Source organism: Sebastes fasciatus, chromosome 21 (genome assembly GCF_043250625.1).
Source record: "Sebastes fasciatus isolate fSebFas1 chromosome 21, fSebFas1.pri, whole genome shotgun sequence".
Classification (NCBI taxonomy): Eukaryota; Metazoa; Chordata; class Actinopteri; order Perciformes; family Sebastidae; genus Sebastes; species Sebastes fasciatus.
Window position 1 is genome coordinate 23845283 of NC_133815.1, and position 24081 is coordinate 23869363.

The 24081-nt window shown below is 43.9% G+C and overlaps 1 protein-coding gene across 3 annotated transcripts in view; it reads left to right on the forward strand.

The window, feature by feature from the left end:
• Positions 1-24081, forward strand: part of LOC141759297 (partitioning defective 3 homolog) — a 432434-nt gene that overhangs the window by 116114 nt on the left and 292239 nt on the right. For all 3 annotated transcript variants that reach the window (XM_074621247.1, XM_074621248.1, XM_074621249.1), the window contains exon 3: positions 16138-16312. In XM_074621247.1, coding sequence (XP_074477348.1) covers positions 16138-16312 — 175 coding nt within the window. The remainder of the gene's footprint in view (positions 1-16137; positions 16313-24081) is intronic.

Consider the following 24081-nt stretch of genomic DNA (forward strand, 5'->3'; position numbering starts at 1 on the left):
CACAGCCTCTCTCCTCTCTCTCTCTCTCTGTACCCCTGACTGCGGCTGACAGCATGATCCACCAGCTGATTTACATTCATGCCACCTTGAGCGAGTCGGCACAGAGTGTTTTTTTTTACAACCCTCTGAGTTCTGGGCGAGCACGAACACTTTGGATGTGTTTTTTTTCCGCATGCAGCGAGTTCTACCAAAGTTATGTGTTGTGTATCAGAATGATTTTGCCTCCAGGCTGCTACTCCCACAACTATTTGATAAGTCTCAAACTCAGGGCCAAGTCTTGACAGGTTAATATCCGCAGTGACCTTACTGACGATATTTGGTTGATCTCGGTAACGTCTTGTAATTACGGTGCTTTTTTCATCTGTACCGCTGACTGACATATACAGACAAGCACCAATAAATTATGACAGATCTGTGTTGACAAAATATGAGATCACAGTCACTGCAAAGTGGGTGTTGACGTGCACGAACCCAGGTCAAAACAGGCCTCCGAGCACTGACGCATACAAGTAACATCAATGCTGTACATACATACAGTCACTTACTGTAGACACACTCCAATACGTAGACATCTGTGTGTCTGGAGACGGTTAGTGCACTGCTTTAATCTGCAGAGAGAACAGGAGACAGCAGTAAACAGTCGCTGTGGTCTGCCCTACGGCCTGGACTTGTCGTCAGCGCTGCCAATTAAGTGTTGATTAGGAGGTGGAGCCGAATCGCCGACAGCTAACTACTCACTGCCAAGACCCCAACCTCGCCCCGTTCACCCCTAATCCACCCTCACCTCACACACACACACACACACACACCAGCAAACACACCTCCCTGAAAAGCTCAGTCACTGACAACAGCTGTATCTCAAGCTCAACTCTGAAATGTTAAAATAAATGAAGTTTGGTCACATAATCAATATTTTTGAATGTTAAAGGAACCGTGTGCAACGTTTTGGGGGATCTATTAGCAGAAATATAATATAATATTCATAACTATGTTCTCATTAGTGTATAATCACCTGAAACTGAGAATGGTTGTGTTTTCGTTAGAATGAGTGCTTCATATCTACATAGGGAGCGGGTCCTCCCCGCCGTGTTGCTCCACCATGTTTCTACAGTAGCCCAGAACGCACTAACCAAACACTGGCTCTAGAGAGAGCCTTTCACGTTTTTTACATTACCTGGAAGCCACAGTAAATAGGGATGCATCGATACCGGATCGGATATCGGGCCAATATTGACTGTAATAGCTGGATCGGGTATCGGTGACAATGGGGCAGATCTATTTAATTCAATTGTGCGTTTACATACTATAGACATTATATACTGGAATTTTAATTCCTGTTTAAGTTTTGACCAAGTTATTTCTGCATTAAAAAGGTTTAGACTTGAATTGTTAATTTTGAAGATTTTTTACGAAGTTGCTAATGAACAATTTATTATTTTAATAATAAATAATAATTTGGTAAATTTAAATATATATATTTATTTGTTACATTTCGTTTTACAAAGTAAGGAAAACAATGTTTAAATCAAGCCTGATTTTGCCATACAGCAGCTTATTAATTAAACATTGGTATGGGATTGGTACTCGGTATCAGCTGATACCCAAAGTCCAGGTATCGGTATTGGTGTATCGGTATCGGTATCGGTCTGAAAAAGTCAGATCGGTGCATCCCTAACCATAATTATCCGTCACGCTTGTGAAACTGCGTTAACATGAGCCACAGAGTGCAAAACCGTGGTACCGCTGGCTGCTGTCCATTGCTCCAAAAGCAGTGTTATTATGGTTTATATCACGGTTTTGCACTCGGCGGTTCTCGTTACCGCAGTCTTGAAAAGGGAAGAGTGAGCGGAGGGGTACTCAGTTGGTTGCAATCTGCAACCACACCACTATATCCTGCCAAATCCTACACACTGCACCTTTAAGACCAAGGTCCAAAACATGTCAGTGTAGTGAGATCATTCCTCTCTCTTTAATGCATGTTTGAAGCATGATTTTATTACAAGTTAATACATTATAATATTTTATATAAACAAGTGCAGTTTTTACAGTTTCTTAAAACAGGTTCAAGAGAAGTGAGGTTTAGAAATTCAACACTAGATTCAGTCTGAAGAAATCTTCCTCACTCCAGCGCTCTCTCACCTTTCCCAACACCTCATAAACCCCACACCTAGCTCAGCCTCCTCAAATTAGTGTGCGCTCTGTCAGGCTACCGGGCCTCAGATTTGCCCCCTCCGGTCTTCAACCTCCAAACCGGCTCAGCCCAGATCAGCGCTCCGCTCAGCCCAGCACAGCTTCTCAAGGTTGGGCCAAGGAGAAACTGCAGAAAGGCAACTCTTGCCATCTGTTTTATTTGGAACCTGACCCACGTCTGACCATGCAGCCATGGGTACAGAAGAAGACAGACCTACATATGACCAGATTAGACCCTAGCTGGTGAAAGAGAAAGTGTTGTTTTCTGGTATTGTCAGCAGTATTGTCACTTGTTTTCACAGCTGATGGTCCTGGGAAGTGTGAGAAATATTGAGGCCGACTTTGCCCTGGCATTGCTGTGTTATTTGTTTTCCCTGAGGTCAGCTCGGGCACTGATGGACGCTTGAGAAAATGACCCAAGTCATCCAAAACCTTAACATCAGTAATAATACCCCATATCCTCAACCAATTAGTCTTCAGCCGCATATCTGACAGCCACAGAGTTTTCCTTTCTAACATAAATATTGTTCCTCCCTCAGTAGGAGCCCCAGTCATGAGAACCGTCTGCCCTCAACGCAGCGTCACCCTCCCTCCCCAAGGTCGTCCAGCCAAACTAACCAGTCCCCTCGCCTAACTAGGAGCGAACCAGCCCACGAGGCCGTGACATCTTCATCTATCACAGCCTTGATAAGGGGTATCTTTAATTACACCCTCCTCTCCCGTGGATCTGTATCTCTTTTCTCCCTCCCCTCCTAACAGACTCCCATCCATCCATCCATTCTTAAAGATCCCTCCCAGGGAAGGCTATAGCGTGTCACTGTCCCAATGCTCGGGACTCAGTAAGTCGATCCAACAGGAAATCAATAGCAGGGCCTAATGCTGAATAATTGAGGTTACGGGAGTTCAGCAGCACTCCCCAGACGTACACCCCCACGTTGTCTTGTAACCTCCCATTATGCAACGGGGCGGGGCGCACTGTGTGTCCCCTCTCTCACACTGAGTGCGCAGATACATTTGTTTGAGTTACTGACCAATTTAACACTGGAGCGCTCCTTCATTTCTGTGCCCTTAGAGTTTACTAGAATGTTCTTTAGCAACAGGGCTCATCTGGCGACGCTAAAAATACACATCAACACAGAACTACTGACCTGCCTTGATAGATTTTTGTGACATCTCTTGAGAGACATACTGTGGACGTGGGAAACAACTGCACTTTAAGAGAATCCTGTACGGCCCCGTGTGTGTGTAAAAACCGGATTTGCATTTAATGGACCTTGACATCTACTTTCTTTGTTCTATTGCCAGAGCATATAGAAGTGGAGCGAGTACAATTACTTGCAAAGGTACTTGGTGGGTGACGTGCACTAGAGGGCACAAGCTGCCTTGCTAAGACACCAAACTGCAGTTGGAAAAGAACAGAGGGGGTGAGCTGGGAGGTGGACCTCTATTCAAAAAGGGTGTTATAGGGGACAGAACAGAGAGGAATGAGGGGACTTAAAGAAACGTTTCACCTTTTGTGACGAAGGGCTAACAAACTGAAAGCCATTTACTCTTTGGAGTGTAGATTCAAGGGTACGTCTGACGCTTGAGCGACTGGTTTTGTCATTTGTGAGACGGCTGCACTGTCAACGTGTCTTGCACAGTGCACAGTTTTTTGGTACCAAACACTGATACACAGAGATTTGATTTTATTCTTAGCTGTCAGTGTTTTTGCCCGGCAGTGTTTACGTAACAACCACAAGCTGTCAGTATTAGTTTATTTTTTGACAAATAGCGTGCTGACCTGTTCGAGCCAGACTGAGAAGCAGTCACCTCTCTGACACACACAAATAGACAAAAAGATCAACTCTCACCGGCCCTCACTCACTGCAGCTATGCTAGTTTCACCGACTTCTTTTAGACTCCAGGATGCAAGTCTGCTGCTTCTACACGGAGCTGACTGCAAACATACACACACACACTCCTTCACAGCCAGAAACCTCAGTGCCATAGAGGTGCTGAGCTCTGTGAAGTGATGCGCTTGGCTTCAGCCCACGGCAGCCACAGAAACAGCATGGAGAGGAAGGAGCAGCAGAAAAAAAACACACTCAATATCTCAGTAGCCTGTGTCCGTCAGTCTGAAGCTGAGTTTTTTCTTGCTGGCTGACTCCACAGACTGGAAGCTTTTGCACATAGCAGAACTCATCACACCTCAACAGTATTAAATTAGGCCTCTTTAGTAAATACATAACACATTTAAAGGGAAGAAAAGGAAAGTGTTTAAGGAAGTGTCATTAACACCAACATCTGTCTAAAGAGTTATGCGTCATGTGAGAAACATCCACACACACAGACACACACCTGTAATGGTGTTTTGTCTGTCAGGTTGTCCTTTTCGAGCACACTGCTGTAATTGCTCTATAACACACTGGTTGTACTCTTCTCTCTCTCACAAAGCTAAGCCCGGTGTGTTCCCTTATGGGCACAAAGTAATTTCTTTGTTGTCTTCTCGTGTGTCTCGGTGTGTTAGTGAGAGCGTATCACACACACACACACACACACACACACACACACACACACACATGCGCACATAAGGAGAAGCATCTTCTCTCTCTGCTTCTCTTCCCTCCTCTTGGTTTCCTCTCCCTCCAGGCTAAGGCCACTCAGGCCTGCAGATGGCAGATAATGACAGTGCTGTCCCCACTGGCTAGTTGTGTGTGTGTGTGTGTGTGTGTGTGTGTGTGTGTGTGTGTGTGTGTGTGTGTGTGTGTGTGTGGTGGGTGTTGGCTCTGTCTTTGCTCACTCCAGTGCCAACAGTAGGGTGTTTAGGTCCACTTGGCCATCTCCTTGCTGCCTGACTGGAGGGCTTACTGACTGTCTGGCTGAGCATTTTATTGGCTGAAACCGGTGTCTGACGTACTAGCGAATACATCCACTGATTGGTTGACGTAACTGTAGTAGCTTGGAATTTGTTGACCTGCTCATTTGCTGACTGGCTGGTTGGCTCATACACTCACTGGCTGAATAGCAGTCTTGCTGAGCACCTGACAGGCTGATTGACAAGCCGACTGACTTAGCGGCCCAACGTTGGCAGTTGCTCAGCTATACGACAGGTAGGGATATGGTAACCAGACTGTGCGCGTGTGTGTGTGTGTGTGTGTGTGTGTGTGTTATAAGGACCTCAGGTGTTCAAGTACCCTTTCCCTCAGTCAGTGGCTGATTGTATTTCCCTGCCTGGAAGAGAAGTAGGTATTAGGCTCCACTCAGACATTGTCCAGCTGCCCTCTTCGTGCTCTATGAAAAGTGCATGGGCATATACTTTTTTTTTTAACGCATTTTCACAGTCTTATACTTCAACGGTTTTACAACAAACTGCAACTTTCTTGACTTGCAAAATGATCTTTTAAATTGACAAACATCATATGTGTGATCATGGCTCAATTCAAACAGGATCAAAACTGATGTGTCTCTCGCCGTTGACTACTGTTCATATTCTTTCCCGAAATAAGGTCCCATGGCGGTCCCACCGGAAGGAGTGGGACTTCCCCAAGTTACTTTTCCTTTTAATTTTCATTAGAAGTTTTCTGGAGTTAATAGGGTTTCCAGCGATTTAGTGTTCCATAAAAGTTAAACTTCCATAAAGTGTGGGGAATTGTGAAAAGACCGATCAAAGAAAAAAATGACAATCCCCAGATTTGGCCGAGCTCCAAAAAACACTGAATCCAACATTTCCCATAATGTAATTTGATAGCATCTTTTATTAGACATTCGTTGCCTGGTAAATGCCCACATCTTTCAAACTCCACACGCCCAGTTTGTAATGCACGCTTTCTGGTTTACATTTGTAGTCTCCGAGCCCAAGCTGAGATAACTGTGATGACATCATCAGGGTTATTTTCTCAGACTTTAAAAATCTCCTTTTGGAGCCACGCAAGACATTATACAACTCCTTTCACAAGTTGAGTAGTACTCCTCATGATGAGTAAACTAAACTCCATGTGTAAAATCAGTTTAATGCCCCTTTAACCCAGGAATAAGAGCTAATCTCCTGCTATTACTGATTGTCTAAGTAAAAACACCAAATTACTTAGTCTAGTACACATTTTAACACACCCGCTGTCTTAATTCCTAATCGAAGATAATCAATATCCATTGAGAGAATTCATGGCTACTTCTATGAATGTGTGATTAGGTTTTCATGTGTTAGATTTATCCTATAGAAGGAATGTAAAACCAATCCTTTCTTGCTTATTCATACTAGAATGTTTTCCTAAATGTCACCATTGAATTAGAGTTGAATGCACAGCGTGAAATTATTAATACATTCCTAGTATGGTGTTGCTTTCAGTCGGCATGCACATTGAAGTGTTTGTTTTGAAGTCTATTTTACAAGTTGAAAGTGCTTCTCTGTGCATGTAAAGTAGTCTGCATATACTGTAGAGCCTCTGTTGTTGGTCCATGGCCCCGGGCTATCAGGCAGCTCACCCTGGGGCCATCACGGGTGACAGGGCAAAGGCCACCCAGGAGGGAGACCAATTTGGGAACAATATGCATCTCAAAAGGCAGAAAGTCAATTTTATTCCCTCGTGTCATATTGGCATTGTGTGTTTGATCTATACTCTTTCTTGGGTTGAGCTTTCTGCTTGAATCTGACATGAGAGTGGAGTTTGGCAGACACAGCTTACTCTAGCGTTGGTCCTGCAAACACAACATGCAAAATCAGTGATGTACCGTGGCTTTCCTGATCAATTTTGGTGTTCTGGGGTGTCTCTCTTATTATTTTTATGAAAACATCTCTGTCCACATATCTCCAGTGCAGCTACAATTCAAAGCTCTCTAACATACCGGTGTTAGATGTGAGCTCTTGGTGTCTGAGAATCAAAGAGATTCTCTCCTTTCACCAACACCCTGAGTCAGATAATACAGTATAGAAGTAATTAGGGCCAGCATCAGTATGAGACGACAATCTTAAAGCTTCAATTATTTTGGTTAATGATGCGGTCTGGCCTTGTTGGAGGTATGAAATACCTGATTTCCATCTGCCTTGACTACAGAGGATGTATGGCCTTGTCAAGGATACGGCCCTCCCTCTCTGTCTGCTCCACTCCACTTTCTGCTCCTCATTCCCTCCATCTCTTTCCACCAGGGAGGCTTGAAATGTTTGAAGCTTTCCCTTTTTTCTTTTGGCCCTCTCTCTCTCTCTCTCCCTCTCTCTCTCTCTCTCTCTCTCTCCTCTCTCTCTCTCTCTCTCTCTCTCTCCCTCTCTCTCTCTCTCTCTCTCTGTGCCGAGGTCCCTGGATGTGGAGTTTTTAATTACTCTCTCCTGGCTTTGTGCATAACCAATGAAAGATTGAAGGGCATTTCCCTCTGAAAGGCACTGTTAGAATATGGGTTTTTCTAATGCCATCGCTTTGGGAGAGGAATACTAATACACAAACTGTGACTTTTTGTGCTTTTGTGCGTATCCGCAGTTTGAGTGCGTACGGATGGGTGGGTGCGCTCACGATCTCATATCTGTGTGTGTGTATTTGCGAGCGCAGCCCCTAGACAGACTGTCTGGCTGTTGTTTTGCATGTGAATCAGAGCAGGGGAGGAATGGCATTATTAGATTGGGTGGTGCAGCGTGGTGGGGGGTGGGCTGGATGAAGACTGGGGGGGGGGGGGGCAGGTAGGTTCATTGCATTGATTAGATTTCTCAAAGACCAGTTTGAGGGTGCAACACCTCAAGGTGCCCCCAACAACTCTGTTAAGACAGCAAAAGGGATACAGGGTGGCACGAAAATCAATAGAGGATATCGTAAAGAAATCATTAGACTACACAAACTATTTTTGGATACAGCCTGTACTTTGTGTGCATTCAACCTAAAAGTACAACGTCCTTCAAAGCAACTTAAAGCTACTATGAGGAACTTTCATTTTGTGTTGATTTTGGCAGTCCCCGTGGACAAAAACAGTAGTGTTTCCGCGCACCAGTTTCCCTTTAGAAAACCTTTCATTTTACTGCAGCAAGGTCTGACAGTCTGCTCCGCTCAGTCCCGGTTCTGGTTCTCCAGTGCCTCTCTTACCCTCCAGCGGGCCCAGCAATACGGCTTGGGCCTCCAGCAGCATGATGTCGGTGTTGGTTCCCAGCGGGAACCGGCAGAGCAGCGATGCTCTGCCGGCAATGCTCTGGGTCTGTCCACAGCGGGCTGGTCACTGCCAGAGCCTTGCTAGAGTCTGAGCTGAAAGAGTTTCTGGTGAACCTGCATGATTTCATCTGATTTCGCCAGAATCGGACCCAGAGGCAACCGATAACAAGCAATAAGAATAGCTATATAGAAAGAGCGATGGTCTTGTTTACTTATGTCGGTCATATAGAGGCATCAGTATTAAATTGAGATAGTATCATAACCAGTTAAAAGTTCTTCATAATAACTTTACGAATATATATATTTGTAAAAGTTGTGGCTCATAGTGAATTGAAAGTAGACAAATTGAAATGAAATGAATATATTTCTGTACATACATCTAAAATGGAATAGCATAATTATTATGATTACATTTAAAAATGTAGACGTGTTGATGGAACAAGATTAGTTCAGCATTATTTCATGTGTCTGCGCAGTGTTAATTAGTGTCAGGTGATTGATGTTAATTTAGCCCATGGAGGTCATAACATGCTCATCATGTTTCTTGCTTTCTTATGGACACCCACCCTAATTGCTTTCATGAATATGTCATCATTTTCCCCTCCCATTGCTCCCTCTTCTCCCCCCCCCCCTCTCCCTCTCACTCTTAAGTCTTTTGTGTGCCTTTAAAAAAGTGTTATTTATTTCCCATGGCTGAATAGGGCTGAATTGTACATATGACCACGGGTTATAAGGTATTAATATACACGGCAGAATGCAACGGGGGCGTAGTAGGAATTTTCCCTTCCGTCAGCACAGTGTAGGTAGTTCTCACACAGGGCGCCCTAATATGTGTGAATTCATTTCCCCCAACACAGGAGGAAAACTTCAAAGGCAGGGACGAGAAGTTGGCCGAGTGGATTTGAAAGGGATGAGTCTCTAATCTGGTTAAACTTTGCTTGCTCTGTATATTTTTCTCACTGCCTCTTCGCCCCGTTCTTTCTTTAACACCCCTCCCACCTTGTTTTTGCCTCTTCTTCCAGCAGTGAATCTACCTTGTGAGCTGCTTTGCTTCAAAAAAGTGAAAGAAATGATGACTTAATGTTTCAGCGAGAACAGCGGCGTAAACCAATCTCAGGACTTGCGTGTGCTTGTTTGGGGATTATATTTCTTTAAGCCTGTCATCTTGCTGCTCTCCAGCATATAAACTTCCCCCTCCCCATCTCTTTCCACTGCCCCTCGCATGCCGCCGCTGTTATAAACGGGAGGATGTATTCCATGTGTCGCAGCATCTTTACGCATTACATTTGCTTTGCGGTGTGTGTCATCATTTCGGGTCTTGCCTGAGCAAGCCTTCAGGGCGCTCTTCCCTTGCATCAACCCCATGTGACAGCACCTGAAATATGCATATGTTTCCGAGGCGCTGCGGGGTGCCATTTGAGAGTTATTTGGAATGCTGGTGATGGCAGGCCAGAGTGCTCGAGACCTATTCTCTGAATATTTGATGGTCTTAATGAGCGGGAAAAATACAGGACTAAGCACTTTGTTTGCTCGGCTCTCGGCGTGTGAGAAATAATGGACGGGAGGAAAGGATGAAATATTGAAAACTCTGTGATAACTCTGCAGTAAGAGGAGGGAGGTTTCTCCATTGTGATGTTGCCTATAAGGTCATGGAAAAGTTACACGTAAAGGTCACATTCTCTTAGAGGTAATGAAAAGACCATGTACTGTCACTACAGCAGCTGCACTGGCCTCGTGAGCAGTGCGGCTCACACGCTGGCAGCAAAACACAAAAACAGACAGTGAAAATGATCTTTTGACAGTATATTAACATCATACTAGCAACATTACTACAGTTTCAATGTCTGTATCTGTAGAATATGTCACAGACATATGAAAAGTGAACTTTGAAAGTGAAAGTGAAGCATTTTTTTCTGTGGACAGAATTCCCTCATTTGTTTTACAAGGCTTTTATTCTGAAATATTTGCATGACAGTGTTTTAGGAAATGCAGTGACTTGCATGGCTCCATGAATTAATAACTTACAGGGTTTTAATTGTAGATTATTGCTGTTATTTACAAATGAGCACACGCTTCTTAACCTTTTTCTGTCTAAAATAAATATAAATTACATTAAATAATTGAATGAAATGGCCATTATGAAAGGCAAACTCTATGTAGAAAGAAAGATTTGCCAGCAGCAGTAACGCTGCAGGTGTGGACAACCCACGCGTGGGACACGCAGCAGTTCAGCGAGGTGGCCGTCATGCACTGCTCACGCGTCTGGCTCAAATCTGGCTTAAATGGGTGAGAAGTGTATTTCTTTATTCCTTCATTTGTTACCTCAATGCAGTAAATGAAGAAGGGTGCCCACCAGCATCTTTTTTCTCAAATTATTATTTATTATTACTTTTTAAGAGGGCGACCAGCACCCCCCCAGAAGGTGGCGCCCTAGGAAACCGCCTATATGGCCTATTCTTTAAGCCGGCCATGCACTGCGGTGTAACATATCAGGGCTGTGCTGAATTGATCTGTTTGCATATGGACAGACGATCAAAAATCTCCCTCTTTGATGGATCCGTGACTGATAAATGGGGAGCGTTGAAGGGGACGAATGGGAGGGGATGGATGGATAGATGGATAGATGGATAGATGGGTGGGGTGTGGATGAGAAATGGTAGCCCATGGCTATTACTCAACAAGTTTAGAGTTCTTGGAGTTTCTGGTGGAGTGGCTTTCACAGTTTCCACCACTACTGTTCCTGTAATAACTCTGCGCCCCTGGTGCCCTTGCAATAAAATGATGATAAATGATAGGGAGGGGAGGTGAAACCTGGACTGTTTGTGTGTGTGAAGGTGTGTGTGTGTGTGTTTGTGTTTTCTAGCTGAGGCAGTATAAGTGTAAAAGATACCTCAGGCGGTGCATAACTTAACACAACTTGTTCATTATAGCAATTAATACACTGACTAAAGTGTCATTCCTTCTTTCTTTCATCACAAAACAAATATAACAGACATACTGACACACAAATAGAAGTAAACCCATCTTAATAAATTCAGTTTATCCGCCTATTCTTAACGTTATAATCACTGCTTATTAGTAACACACTGGATTTGAGCTTCTGGATTGGAAGGGGAAAAGAAAAAAAAATGTGACAGACAAATGAATACACGTGAATCTTGCCTCCAAGGGGTGACTTTTTGTGCAGCAATAAATATTCACAGCAGGACGTAGCCTGGCGCGACTTTGCTTGTGCTCTTTAATTGAAGGTGCGGATTGAGCGGACAGGTTTCCCGCGGGTTGACTCATGTCAGCCGTCCCTTCCACTCGGCTGTGAAAAAGCTGTCGCGGCAGATATGGATTAGCGTCAGAGCATCGCGGGGCAGGTATTACATGTCTCTGGTGGCACTGCCAGCGCTGCCCCGCGACTACTAATAACCTCTGTTGTCTTGTGTCTTTGGAACGTGTGGCTCGGTGTACGCTTGGGACGGCTGTTTTGTAGCGGTGCCAATCCTAATGCCCGGGCTTCCTGGCAGATCAGAGGTTCTGAAGGTGGAGGGGGGGGATCGGAGAAGAGAGAAAAGAGATGGAGAGAGGTTGTCAAAACAGCTCCTCATCCCCTCCTCAGCTGCTTCCTCTCCATCTCTTCTTCTACTCCACCCTTGCTGCCAAAAGCCGGAAAGAGATCAAAGGAGGCCAACATGAAAGGCATCCCTGAGATTCTGTTTTTCGGTGCCCTGCTCTCTCCGTTACAGATATGGAAATGCTGAATCCCAAATACAGCCTTTACCTATGCTGCAGAGAATGCCCAGCCTCATCTGACTTTCCCTCTCTTTTTCCTCTTGCTTCTTCTCCTCTCCTCCGCCTTCGTCTCACCCCTTCATCATCATCTCTCTCCATCCCCGCGCTCTTGCCTCTCTCTCCAGCAGCCCCTCAGGCTTCCAGGTAGATAGCGCTTGATTGGCAGCTGCTGTGACAGTCAGTGGAACCGGCTGAGAGTGGATGAGTGTCAGCCTTGCTCCAGGGGCTTAAGGCAGCAGCAATGTTGTAGCTCCCTGCTGGAGAGAGAGAGAGAGGCCCATGAAATAAGACTCAGTCACTTCTCTTCTTTTCCTCGCTTCTCTCAACTGGAGCAGGTAGGAGCTAAATAGGTTTTTCAAATCGCTCCAGAGTTTATCCCGAGACTGGAAACTGGAACATTTCTTCAACTCACATCCTGTCATGTGTTTTTTCCTTCTCTCACTCCTCTTTTCCCTTCCTTTGGTTTGGATAGAACTGTGTGTTTTATTGTCGTTTATAGCATCTTGTTATTCGAGGGGCTCTTTAAATTTCTCTTTCACTCCCCTCTTTTCTCTCCGCCTCAGCTGTTACGCCACTTGACAATTAGCCATGCCGCTCCCGTTTTTTTTTTGCATCGCTTAAAAAACTTTTCCCTCCTTTTGAAAAACTTCTGAATAGAGCTTGACGCTTGCCGCACAGCAGCCACGGGGGGGAAGTGGGAGAATAAAAAAAATTGAAACATAAAATCGTCTCAGTTCAAAAGTGGCTGTGACCAATTCCCAGACGGAGGGAAAGCGTTTGTGTAATGGTTTTCTCTGCATTGCAGCTTGAGCTCTGTCCCGTCAACAGCAACAATTGCGTCAGTTTTCCCTCTGGCCGAGAGTGCCCCCTTCTCCGCGGCACAAACTGAGGACAGGATGACGGTGGAGAGAGCTCGGAGGGAGGTGAAGGAATAGAGGAGGCTCCATGGGGCACTTCTCAAAATCTGGTTGCCCCAACCTCTGGTTACAAGCAATGCTGGCACATCTGGAAATGATAATTCGGAGTGTCATAACTGGACCTGGTAGATGAGCAACTTGTTCGGAATCCAAGAAACTTTTTTTAATTTGGTTGATAAATTATACTTGACTCTTGACTGATACCAATCTGACATGCATCAGTGCTAAATACTTTATATAAAATGATTAAATTATAGCAACACCTATAGCCGTGCCTGCTGCTGCCCATATCTCTCTGATATGAGTTCAAAATAGTTTCCAGTAAATTTCAATGTACCATACTATTTCGTTGAAAACTTTCATTGGCGATTGATTGAACCTACTCGTCACGTGTAAATCTTAGGTGAACAGATCAAGAACAGACCATCAACTGTATTTAGAAGTCGACGCATAGTCACCGTGACGTCACCCATTGGTTTGTGGACTGCCGGTTTGAAGCCTCAAGTTAGGCATTTTGGCCATCGCCATCTTGGTTTCTTCTGTCACCATCTTGTTTTTTATTTTGCAACCAGAAGTGACATGAGATCGGCGATATATTAGACAACCAATATGTTACAATTAACTTTCATGAACTGAAAACACACTGTGAAAGGGTTAAAGTTCTAAGATGAGAACACGGACAACTCAACTAAAGCATCCCCTGCTTTATGGTCTATTTGACTCTAAACGGGACCATAATATACTAAATGAACATCATGCTGTATTGATGAAGAATTGAAACTAACAATTGAGACCATAAGCTCATGTTTACAATATTCACTGAGGTCATTTTCTCATAGACTTCTATACAATTGGACTTCTTTTTGGAACCAGAGGAATCACCCCCTGCTGGCTATTAGAAAGAATGCACGTTTAAGTTTCACTTTCCAGACCCAGAGGTAGCCCACTGGAACAGACAGAGCAGAGAAGCAAAATAGAAAAAGAAAACGTGGTACTGCCTGGGAAGGAGAGCTTTCTGAACAGTGGGAACTTTTCATGCCTCTCTGGGTTTAGGGGACGAACGAGCACTTTCAAGCCCATAAATATTGAATGCAGGATAAATGCAGAGCCATTTGATTATGAAATGGAGGGTGTGTGGATGAGTTTAGCTGTACATGTCAGATACCCACAGAGTGCTCTGGAGTGTCTGGTGAAAGGATGCAAGGCACAGCGAAGTGGACCTAATTAGAGGGATTTGGAATGTAGTTAAAAATGAATCACGCTTCGCCGCGACACCCAACAACAGTATTCACCACTTCTCTAAATGGGCAGCTGGCAGGCAGAGGGCTTGTCAGGTTGCTAAATACTCCCAGCAACATCTGAATGGGAGGCCTGATTACTTTGTCACTAATGATTCATTGGCTCGCACATGCACTCGGTCAGAGGACAACCCTTCACTCCAGTCTGAGTTCCTTTCATCGCTATCACAAACATTTTCAGCTAAAAACATAATTTTATCCTTCAAATACATCATCTACCTCCTGAAATAAGTTTTGAACATCTTGTAAAGAAACCAGATATCAAAGTATAAGATGTGAAAATAAGGCAGATTACCCAATTTATACACAAAGCAAAGAGTCTTTTCATGCCTTAATACACGGGAATTTACACATTTGCCAATAAGCGAAGCTTCAGCAAATTACCTCCTCAAATTGCCTGATTTCTAATATTAAAGCCTTCTTATTTTGTAGCACCGGATCTCTTTCCATCTCTGATTGCCTCTCTGGTGCACTGAGCAAATTTGCGACAAAACCCTTACAACCTGAGGAATGCAATTTTAAGATCGGAATGGAACGTGATTAGAGCGAAATGGGTAAAGCCTTCAGTGATAAAATACGTCTCGGAGACGGCGTCGGGATCCGAGGAAACATCTTTAGGAAAGAAATGCAGTCTGCTTTAATTGTGCAAAGCCAGCGTGAGAGATGTCGCCGTGAATTACGGCAACAGTAAACCACACGGGCATGCTCACAGAGAGGCATAAATTCAAGACGCAGATACACAAACACTCGCACACTTAAGCATCATCCTCTGCATATGAATTAAATCAAAAAGAAGAGCAGGGGCTTCTAAACTTGTTTATATGCAGATTTGCCCGCGTAGGGGTGATGAAAAACAGCAAATACATGGAAAAACACTTGTGCTATTTTTACCTTCAGACAAATCCGATGCGGGATACACGGAAGCTGTTTGCTCCCAACGGCGACTAATGCTTTCTTTGTTGTTTGCTCTCTCCACATCCATGGCCTTCCATTACATAGATTTGCAGGTATACAAGACATAAAAAGGAACTCATCTCAAGCCTGTGATATACATACTATTGTTCTGTATAGCATGAGGCTGCTGCTGTATGATTGCTCTGTCTGGATGGAATAAGAGGTTAATCTTCTTGTGAGGGGTTTAGTAACAGGTTGGGCTGGCGATGAAAACCACTTGGCACTTTACCACTACAGGTTTTATGCTTTCATTGCTCTCTCTCTCTGTATCTATCTCTCTGTGTATTTCTCAGTCCAGGAGCATAAGAATAAGCCTTGACTCATATAGTCAATCAGCATTGGCCCATCTAATTTTCTTTATCCCGGTGAAAGAGGAAACAGAGTCTAGTGTTTCTCCCACCGCATAATCCGGGCTGCTGTCTCTCTCTTCCTCTCTTGTTAAGTGGGCGAGTTGGCTGTAGCGATGAGCCGTGTGTGTTAGACTCTGATAATTACGGGATGCTGTGGGGAGTTCTCCCTATCTGGGTTGGGAAACGTGGCAACGTATCACCTTTGTGGGAATGGAGCAGCTGCTCGCTGTGGGAGCCAAACCTGGCAACCCCGAACACCCCGCACTACATGGCTGCAGATGTTGCAAGATTAGACTGTAGAGAGAGAGAGAGAGAGAGAGAGTTGCTACAAGACTTACAACATGATTGAGTGATTTGGGCTGAGGCTGATTACCTGAATGAGAAAACATACATATACAGTACACGTGCACCCATTCATGTATGGACACATACCTGACATATAAACCCGTATTTACTGATTATGTAACATTTCTGTCTCTCTGTCTTTATCCCCCAAAACACATACTAATACACAAACATGTGTTTTGCCCTCTCCCTCCAGCTGGTAGCAGTATATGAAGAGCAAGATCCTCACAATGGAGGCGACGGTACCAGCGCCAGCTCCACCGGTACGCACAGTCCCGAACCCTTCGCCAGTGACGTGAGTTCGGTGTCGGCCTTTCAGCCCTACGAGACCAACAGCGAGATCGAGGTCACCCCGTCCGCTCTGCGATCCAGTGAGTCCAATGAAAACATTTATCATGACATTACATCACCACTTATAACTAGCTCTCATTACATGTTGCATTAATACATCTTAAAGGTACACACAACAAATGCTCTTCAATGACTTTGCTTTTCATATAAGCTGCTGCTAAAATTGCAAACAAAAATACTTACTTCATTGGGATATCAGGGAGCATGAAGTGAATGTTCTACCTTCCAGCATAAAGCAGAGTTGAGAAGTACAGTATGATATAGAAAAAGCAAAAAGGCTGTGCACCTTTAAAGCCAAAATGGACAAGTGCTCACAATCACAAAAATTTGAACATCTAAAGTCTCAAGACAAAATGAGAAACACCCCTATAAGCAGTTGAAAGCTTAAGCTAGTAAGTGAGTTGACCTTGAGCTAAGCTTGTCAATATATAATGAGGCAATATAAAAAACTAAATTAATAGTTCATTACTATGGTCTCCGGAGAGGAATGGGCAGAGTAAGGAAATCCTCCGCCAGAGTCACTTCTACTCCACTGCCCCGTAGAGCATCTTTTGCTTCCGTAGAGCTAATCAGAAGGTCGGTGGTTCGATCCCCGGTTCCTCCAGTCCGCATGTTGAAGTGTCCTTGGGCAAGATACTGAACCCCGAATTGCTCCCCGAAGGCTGTGCCATCGGTGTGTGAATGAGTATTTAGATTAGATCCTGATGGGCAGGTTGGTAGCTTGTATGGCAGCCTCTGCCATCAGTGTATGAATGTGTGTGTGTGAATGGGTGAATGCTGACATGTAGTGTTAAGTGTTTTCAGTGGTCGGGAGGCTAGAAAGGCGCTATATAAATGCAAGTCAATTTACCATTTACCATTCACTCTTTCTGTCGGTCGGTCCACAGAAATGTCCCCACCCTTTGGCAGCTACAGTTTTCACCCTGGGACGCTGAAATTTGCCGTGTATGTCAAGTGTGTGGGTGTGAAGGTGTGTGTGTGTGTGTTCATGCCAATTGGCAAAAAGGGATGTGGCAGAAAGTGGCCTTCCATGAACTCATGAACCGTGTGTCATAGACACTTGAGGGAGGTGAGTGAACACATGCACGTACGTGTTTGCAGCTATTGTGAATTCACACTTGTTTTAGAATGAGCAGGTAATCTACAGTACGCCACCAGAAATTCAAAATGGAAAGCTTGAAGGGACACGATAAGCTGATATCTGAAAGCTAAAGGTTACTACAGAGAGATGCACATATTCAGCTATTTCTTCATGCTGGTGGTATGAAGACCAGAAAAGCTCACAGCAATCTCGTTTGACCGAGCTTAGATAAAGTTCTATTATTGTTTTGAACCTCCCAGGCTGTCAGGATGTGGTATAAAAGACAGAGGTTACCAATAAATGTGTGAGTCACGGGACTTATGAGCTTTGCTTTGCTTGTAGCTAGACCGGGAGAACCTGACTGAAACAATACGGAAATGCAACAAAGTAAACTCCTAGCATCTGTTTTACTTGACATGCTTCAGGTGTATTGTGTGAAGTGGAGTGTCCGTCAAGACTGCGCGGTGTGTCCGGGGCATGGCGGTGTACTCACTTAGACAGACAGGTAGAAAAGCGAGACAACGGAAGGAACCGAGACAGTCGGATACCCAGTCATGCATGAGCAAGGGCACACATGCCAGAGCAATGTGGACATGCACGCACTCACACACGGCACACACAGACAGAAAATGGCACACAAGTCGGTGACTCAGATGTTGCTCATGTCCACATATTCACGTCCCATGAAGTGGAACCGGTGAGCTGATGCAGAGCTGTCTTAAACTTCAAAGGGCATCTAAGACATTCAAACCAGGACTCACGTCCGGGCACGGACTCACACTCACACACATGCACGTGAATGAACAGTCGACTTTACTCCCCCTGCCCTGACATAAGCTTCTCTCAACCCGCCTGTTAGACTGTGGAGATTTATGGAAATGGTTCCAGAGAGTGGGGTAATCTGAAAGTCGACCGGTTGCACGGTGTGAGAGACAGGTTGGTTTGAAGCTATCTGACCTGCTGTCAACTTGCTTCCAACAAACCTAACATTTGAAGCATTGACTTGGTCTCTGAGAGATATGCTGGTGTCGTTCATCGCCCACACAGACAACGGTGCTGCAGTGCTGAGTTAAACTGTTCTTATGTGACCGATCAACACCATACTCCCATTGGGAAAAAAATAATAGATTTATGGCTGCGATGGAAGCCTCTGCCCTGTTAAAGTATCCTGACAGATAATGCAAGAAACATCAAATATGTTTAGTCTTACTACTTGGTAAATATCATTTTGGTTTATGAATATGAACCTGTAGCTACACCCTAGCACTGCCTTTTCATGGTGGGTTTAAAATCACAGAACGTGTAGCAAACTAAAATAAAAAGTCACTTTGTCCATTGCTAAATGTATTGGTTTGTCTTATACTCATGCATGCATCAATCAGCTAGAGAATATACCATCTATTTCATAGCACATGATTGTTTTGAGTTGTTTTGCATTTACAGTTGTTCTATAATATACGGTTACAAAGCTGCATCTAAATTATTTTGTTTTTTGCCCTCATCCCGCAAAAGACACTATTCTTATTAAGCTGTTTACATGGCTGATGAAAATGAATATTCCACTAATATTCCAGTTTACATGCAGCTGTGCATACTCCCATTAACCGGTGGCGGATTGTTCCACTGTACGAACACAGCCTCCCTCTTTCATTCATTCAACGACCTTCCTAAAAAGGTCAGCGTTGTAATATTTGCATATATCGAAAAAACCTGTTCATATCCAAATCTTTCATAATGTTTGAAGTAGGTGTGTTTCTCCTTCCGACCAGAAATGTGGGCTTTTCTTTTGGGAATGCATCTCTGCAAACTGTGGGCTAGTTGGTTTGTGTATAACACACAGAGCTGACAGTAAACAGGCAAGAGGCCATGGAGCCGTGGGGCCTTGTGTCGCAAGCTGTTGTAAAAACCCCAATTGAGACGCATATTCCAAATGTGAATGCTTCTCAAACCTGAATAATATCGGCATATCCCACATGTTTTAACTGGAAAATGCTCCATTTGGATTAAAGCCTAATTCAGAATATCCAAACGGAATATGCTGTTAACATGACCTGTATAAAATTCTGAATATTGTCGTATTCGTGATAATAGTGGAATATTAGTGAGTATGTAAACTTATCACTCTTCATAGTGCTTGATCTGTGTTCTTGGTGGAGTGTATCGAGTGCACAAATTGCTCCAATCAGCTGATCCTGACCTCTGAAATCCCTGGATTCACTCAAATAAAAAGTATGAATTTAAGTAATTAATTAATTAATGAATAAAGTAATTCATTAAAAGTTAAATAAGTGTTTGATCTTTAGCTCATATCGGGCCTTGATCGTTTCACAGTGGCAAGCATGTCACGCCACATGTATTTCCATTCTTACACAACAGAGAGCTTATGAAAGCTCTGTCCTACCCACCCACACGTACACACATACTTCCTCGCATGCCCTGTAAATTACACGTTTTGCATTCCAGAAATATAATGACGAGATTGCGGCAAAACAGAAGAACTGATTGCTTCCTACACACTGCGTCTTTCACGGTGACGGGTATGTCTATAGCAATTTTGTCAGAGATAATAACAGTGAAGAAGATAGTTAGGAAAAGAGAGACAGGGGGCTGGACCTACGGCTGATCCGGCAGTCAGGCAGGTAAGGCCAATGATAGGTTTCATGATGTGGTAGTTTACATACAGTAAGTGCAGTATTACCAACAAGATGCATGTGAGATTGCATTGTTTACAGGATACGTTTGTTCCTTGGAGATATAATCTACGCTGACTCTTTCCCACTTACAAGTTCCCTAATTCCACTCCACTCCAAAAGTGCCTCAGAAGTTGTATATGTGTGTAGTGAATAACAATTTTAAGAGATGGAGAGACAGGTGGACAGAGAGACAGACTGACTGGCAACACATACTCAGGCAGATGAGCGAGAAAGACAGGTCCCTCCAGAGATGCAGATGAGCAAATTACTGGCAGCAATATTGCATATCAGACATCAAAGTGTAGCAGCGGCGCCCTTGGCAGCTGTGCTCTGAAGCAGAGAATTATGGCTATTTAAAATCATCATCTTTTAGAGCCATATTGATTGTTTTTTCCCCTCCTACAACTCCCAAAGTCCCACACTCTCCCTCTCGCTTTTTTTTTCCTGTCCTCCACCCCTCCCCTTGCCTCCATCTTGGGAGCCCATTTTAGATTTCCATGCTAACATGTGCCGTGCGGGTCAAACTGCTAATAATTGGATCGGAAATGAGATGTAAATTACAATAATGAATGTAATTTTACCGTAATTATACGGACGCCGGAGCTGCCTCTGCCTCTGCTCGCCACTAAATTCTTATCTTTCAGAAGAGAAATTTTCTGAAACTTCGCATTAACGCTGGATCTTAATGGTGCTTGTAGCTTTTTGAGTGTTCTGTTCTTTGTTGCTCTAAGAGTTTTACAGGGATCCTTTTAATTAGACCCAGAGTTGGCTTTATATAACTGGCAGTCAGGTTGCCATTTGTTGAAGTTTTCCTATTTTTTAACTGTTTCTTGACCGTGTCTCAAGTATGGACATCAGCTCCTGGGTGCAGAAATGGTGCAACAGATCCTTGTTGTTTTAATACATCTTTTTATGCCTCTGCGCCAGCCATGGCCGGAGGCATTATGTGTTCCGGTCGTCCGTCCATCCGTTCGTCTGTACGTAGGGACGTGATTAGATTTTGGTGGTCAAAGTTCAAAGGTCAAGGTCACTGTGACCTCATGTCCATCCCATTCTTGTGAACGCGATATCTCAGCTTTGAGGGAATGTCTTCAAATTTGGCACAAATGTCCACTTGGACTCGTGGATGAACTGGTTCGATTTTACCGGTCAAAGGTCAAGGTCATTGTGAATTTACGTCAGTCCCAATCTCTTGATATCTCAGAAACGCCTTGAGGGAATTTCTTCAAATGTTTTTTGCCAGAACTCAAGAATTCATATCAATCACACTAATGTCTAATAGGATAAAATGATGAGGTGATGTCATTTTGGACAGACATAGATGTACTGAACTGCAACTTGGCAGGTTGGCAGAGCCATATAACCGAAAGGCGGTAATTCTAGTTTTAAGATTATGTTTTGGGCATTTGTATGCCTTTATTTAATAGTGATAGTGGACAGAGACAGGAAATGTGGGGTAAGAGTGTAGGGGAATGACGGTCCGGGGACTCGCTGTTAAGGGCATTTGCACCCATGTTACATGCGCCCTTACCACTTGGCTATCAGTTCGCCCATTTCAATACTTCTTTAAGGCTGAAATGAATGGAAGTAAATTACGAGTGCAGCTGTGCCAAGTGACAACATCCATTAGTAATGGCCGGCTTCTTCCACCTGTGAACAAACAGAGAGGAACAAATGGAGAAGACTCTGGTGTTTATGTGGTAATCAACACAGTACATGTACGCTGAACTGTGGTCACAAGGATAGTTGTTCCGAATGGCCACACCGGAGGGTACCGTTTTAATATGGGATTAAATGGTGTACTTTTTTTAGACAGTCAGATAGTGTGATGAACTCGGCTGTTCACATAAAAAGTGACAGAAAAATTTGTGTCAGGAATGAAAGAAAGATAGCGAGAGAGAGAAATTCAATCCGTGACTCCTTTCTCACCTCCGTGCAGCTGGCAATCATGCTGGGAAGTGGGTGTGAATGTCAAATTGACGTTTTCAGAAAGTTACAAAGTAAGTGTCAAAGTATCATGTTATCTGCAGCGCTGAACTTAGCTTGTTGGCTTTTGATGGCATCAGCCCAAACGACTTTCCCAACGATCAGTATGAATAACGTCCCTACACGTACTTGTATGTGTGAAAAGGCTATTCAACAGATCTCAGAATCAATGTTTTTGGCTTTGTGTGTCTTCCTTGAACTTGACTTTCATTGATTACTACTTTTATGTGATTGTCCCTTCACTGTGCTTAGGTTTTTATAGGCTCAATGGCAAGGATGCACAATCAGAAAATGGGAGGAACTCAAGTGCTATTGACAGAGGTTAAAACTACACTGACATTGATGTGGAGTGGCTTTAAAACACTTAACAGAAAATCACAGTGATTGCAATGATACTTCCATGATTGACCGCATGAAACTAAAATATCTACAGACAACTTGTCATTTTGACAGTTACACCGTGACCATTTTTGTAAATGTCAATCCAAGCCAAGACAAACTCTGGAGCTTCTATCCCCTAAAGAAGACCAATGTGGTGATGAATTGTCCATTCCTCTATACTGACCTGGTCCTGCGGTCCTTGAAACTCCGCTCCCTTGGTCCTTGAAGCTCTGCGGTGACAGGGTTGCTGGGAGGCTATTAGAGAGATTGCCTGTGGGGGGGGGGACACCTTCGACGAGGAGGGCCTTCATCTAATCAATTTGGCTTAGTGGTCTGCCACTGAGGAGGCTCCCTGCCGCCAGCCAAGGCCATATAAAAGTCACTATAGTGACTCTGTATACAGAAGGGGAGAGTCACAGTGACATGCTGACAACACACAACATAAGTGCACATAGTGACGTGCATGATTGCATGATTGCCTCACTAAGCAGGCCTTAAAAACGCAAAACTGCTCAATTAAGACATAACTTCTCTTAGGCACAAGAACTAATGTCTGATATAGTGTATGTAAGTATACTCTCAGCAATTGTTTTTTCATAAGATCTCCATCTCAGATTTAAGGCTTAAGAAGTGGACTGCCCTCCCCATCGTGGGCTCTCCCAGTGGGTTTGGGTCACTTCCAAAGGCAGTGATTGTCAATTATAGATAAACTACCAGGTTTAGGGTTGGAACCACATGCAGCTGGCTCTGATAGCAGGCACTGATACTTATCATTCTCATCTGCCCTCTCTCTCTAACTCTCTCTGGTACAGAACTACCTCTTCAATCTCTCACTTCAGCGGTGAGCAGGTGATGCAGTGTGATCTAAGGGCTTAGATATCAGAAGAATCGCACAGTTGATAACGATGGCAGTGTGCATCTACTGATTGCTCCTGTCTGATGGTTAACCCATCTCACGTCAGCTGTATCTGTCTCCTTCTACTGCCTTTCCCTTTCAGTAAAGTTCTCAGAATCTGGGAAAATGTCATAACTTTGTTATAATAATTTTACCCTCGATTTACAGTACATGGGACAAGGCCCAGGACTACATTGATGTTAGGGCTGCCCTCTCTTAGTCCATTAGTCGACTAATCGGTCGTTTTGGTCTTAGACGACTAATCGATCGTTTTGGTCTTAGTCGACTAATCGCCGTTTTGGTCTTAGTCGACTAATCGCCGTTTTGGTCTTAGTCGACTAATCGCCGTTTTGGTCTTAGTCGACTAATCGCCGTTTTGGTCTTAGTCGACTAGTCAACATTTTGGTCTTAGTCGACTAATCAGTCATTTTGGTCTTAGTCGACTAATCGTCGTTTTGTCTTAGTCGACTAATCGATTGTCGACTAATCGAAACGTATGAGCACATCTCTGGTAAACACAAGATTTAAAGTGATGCTTTTGTGTAATTCTTTTTGGAGAAACTCAGTTTTACAGATCTGTTGATTAAATCAATTAGTCGACAAAATCATATGAGTGTTGGTCGACTAAGAATTTTTATTTGGTCGAGGACAGCCCTAATTGCCACGATGCCGTAGTAAAAAAAAAAAAGTGGGGGGGCTGGTTGGTAATCCAGTTTTGGGTACACTGACTGTTGGCTAATGGGCTACAAGTTA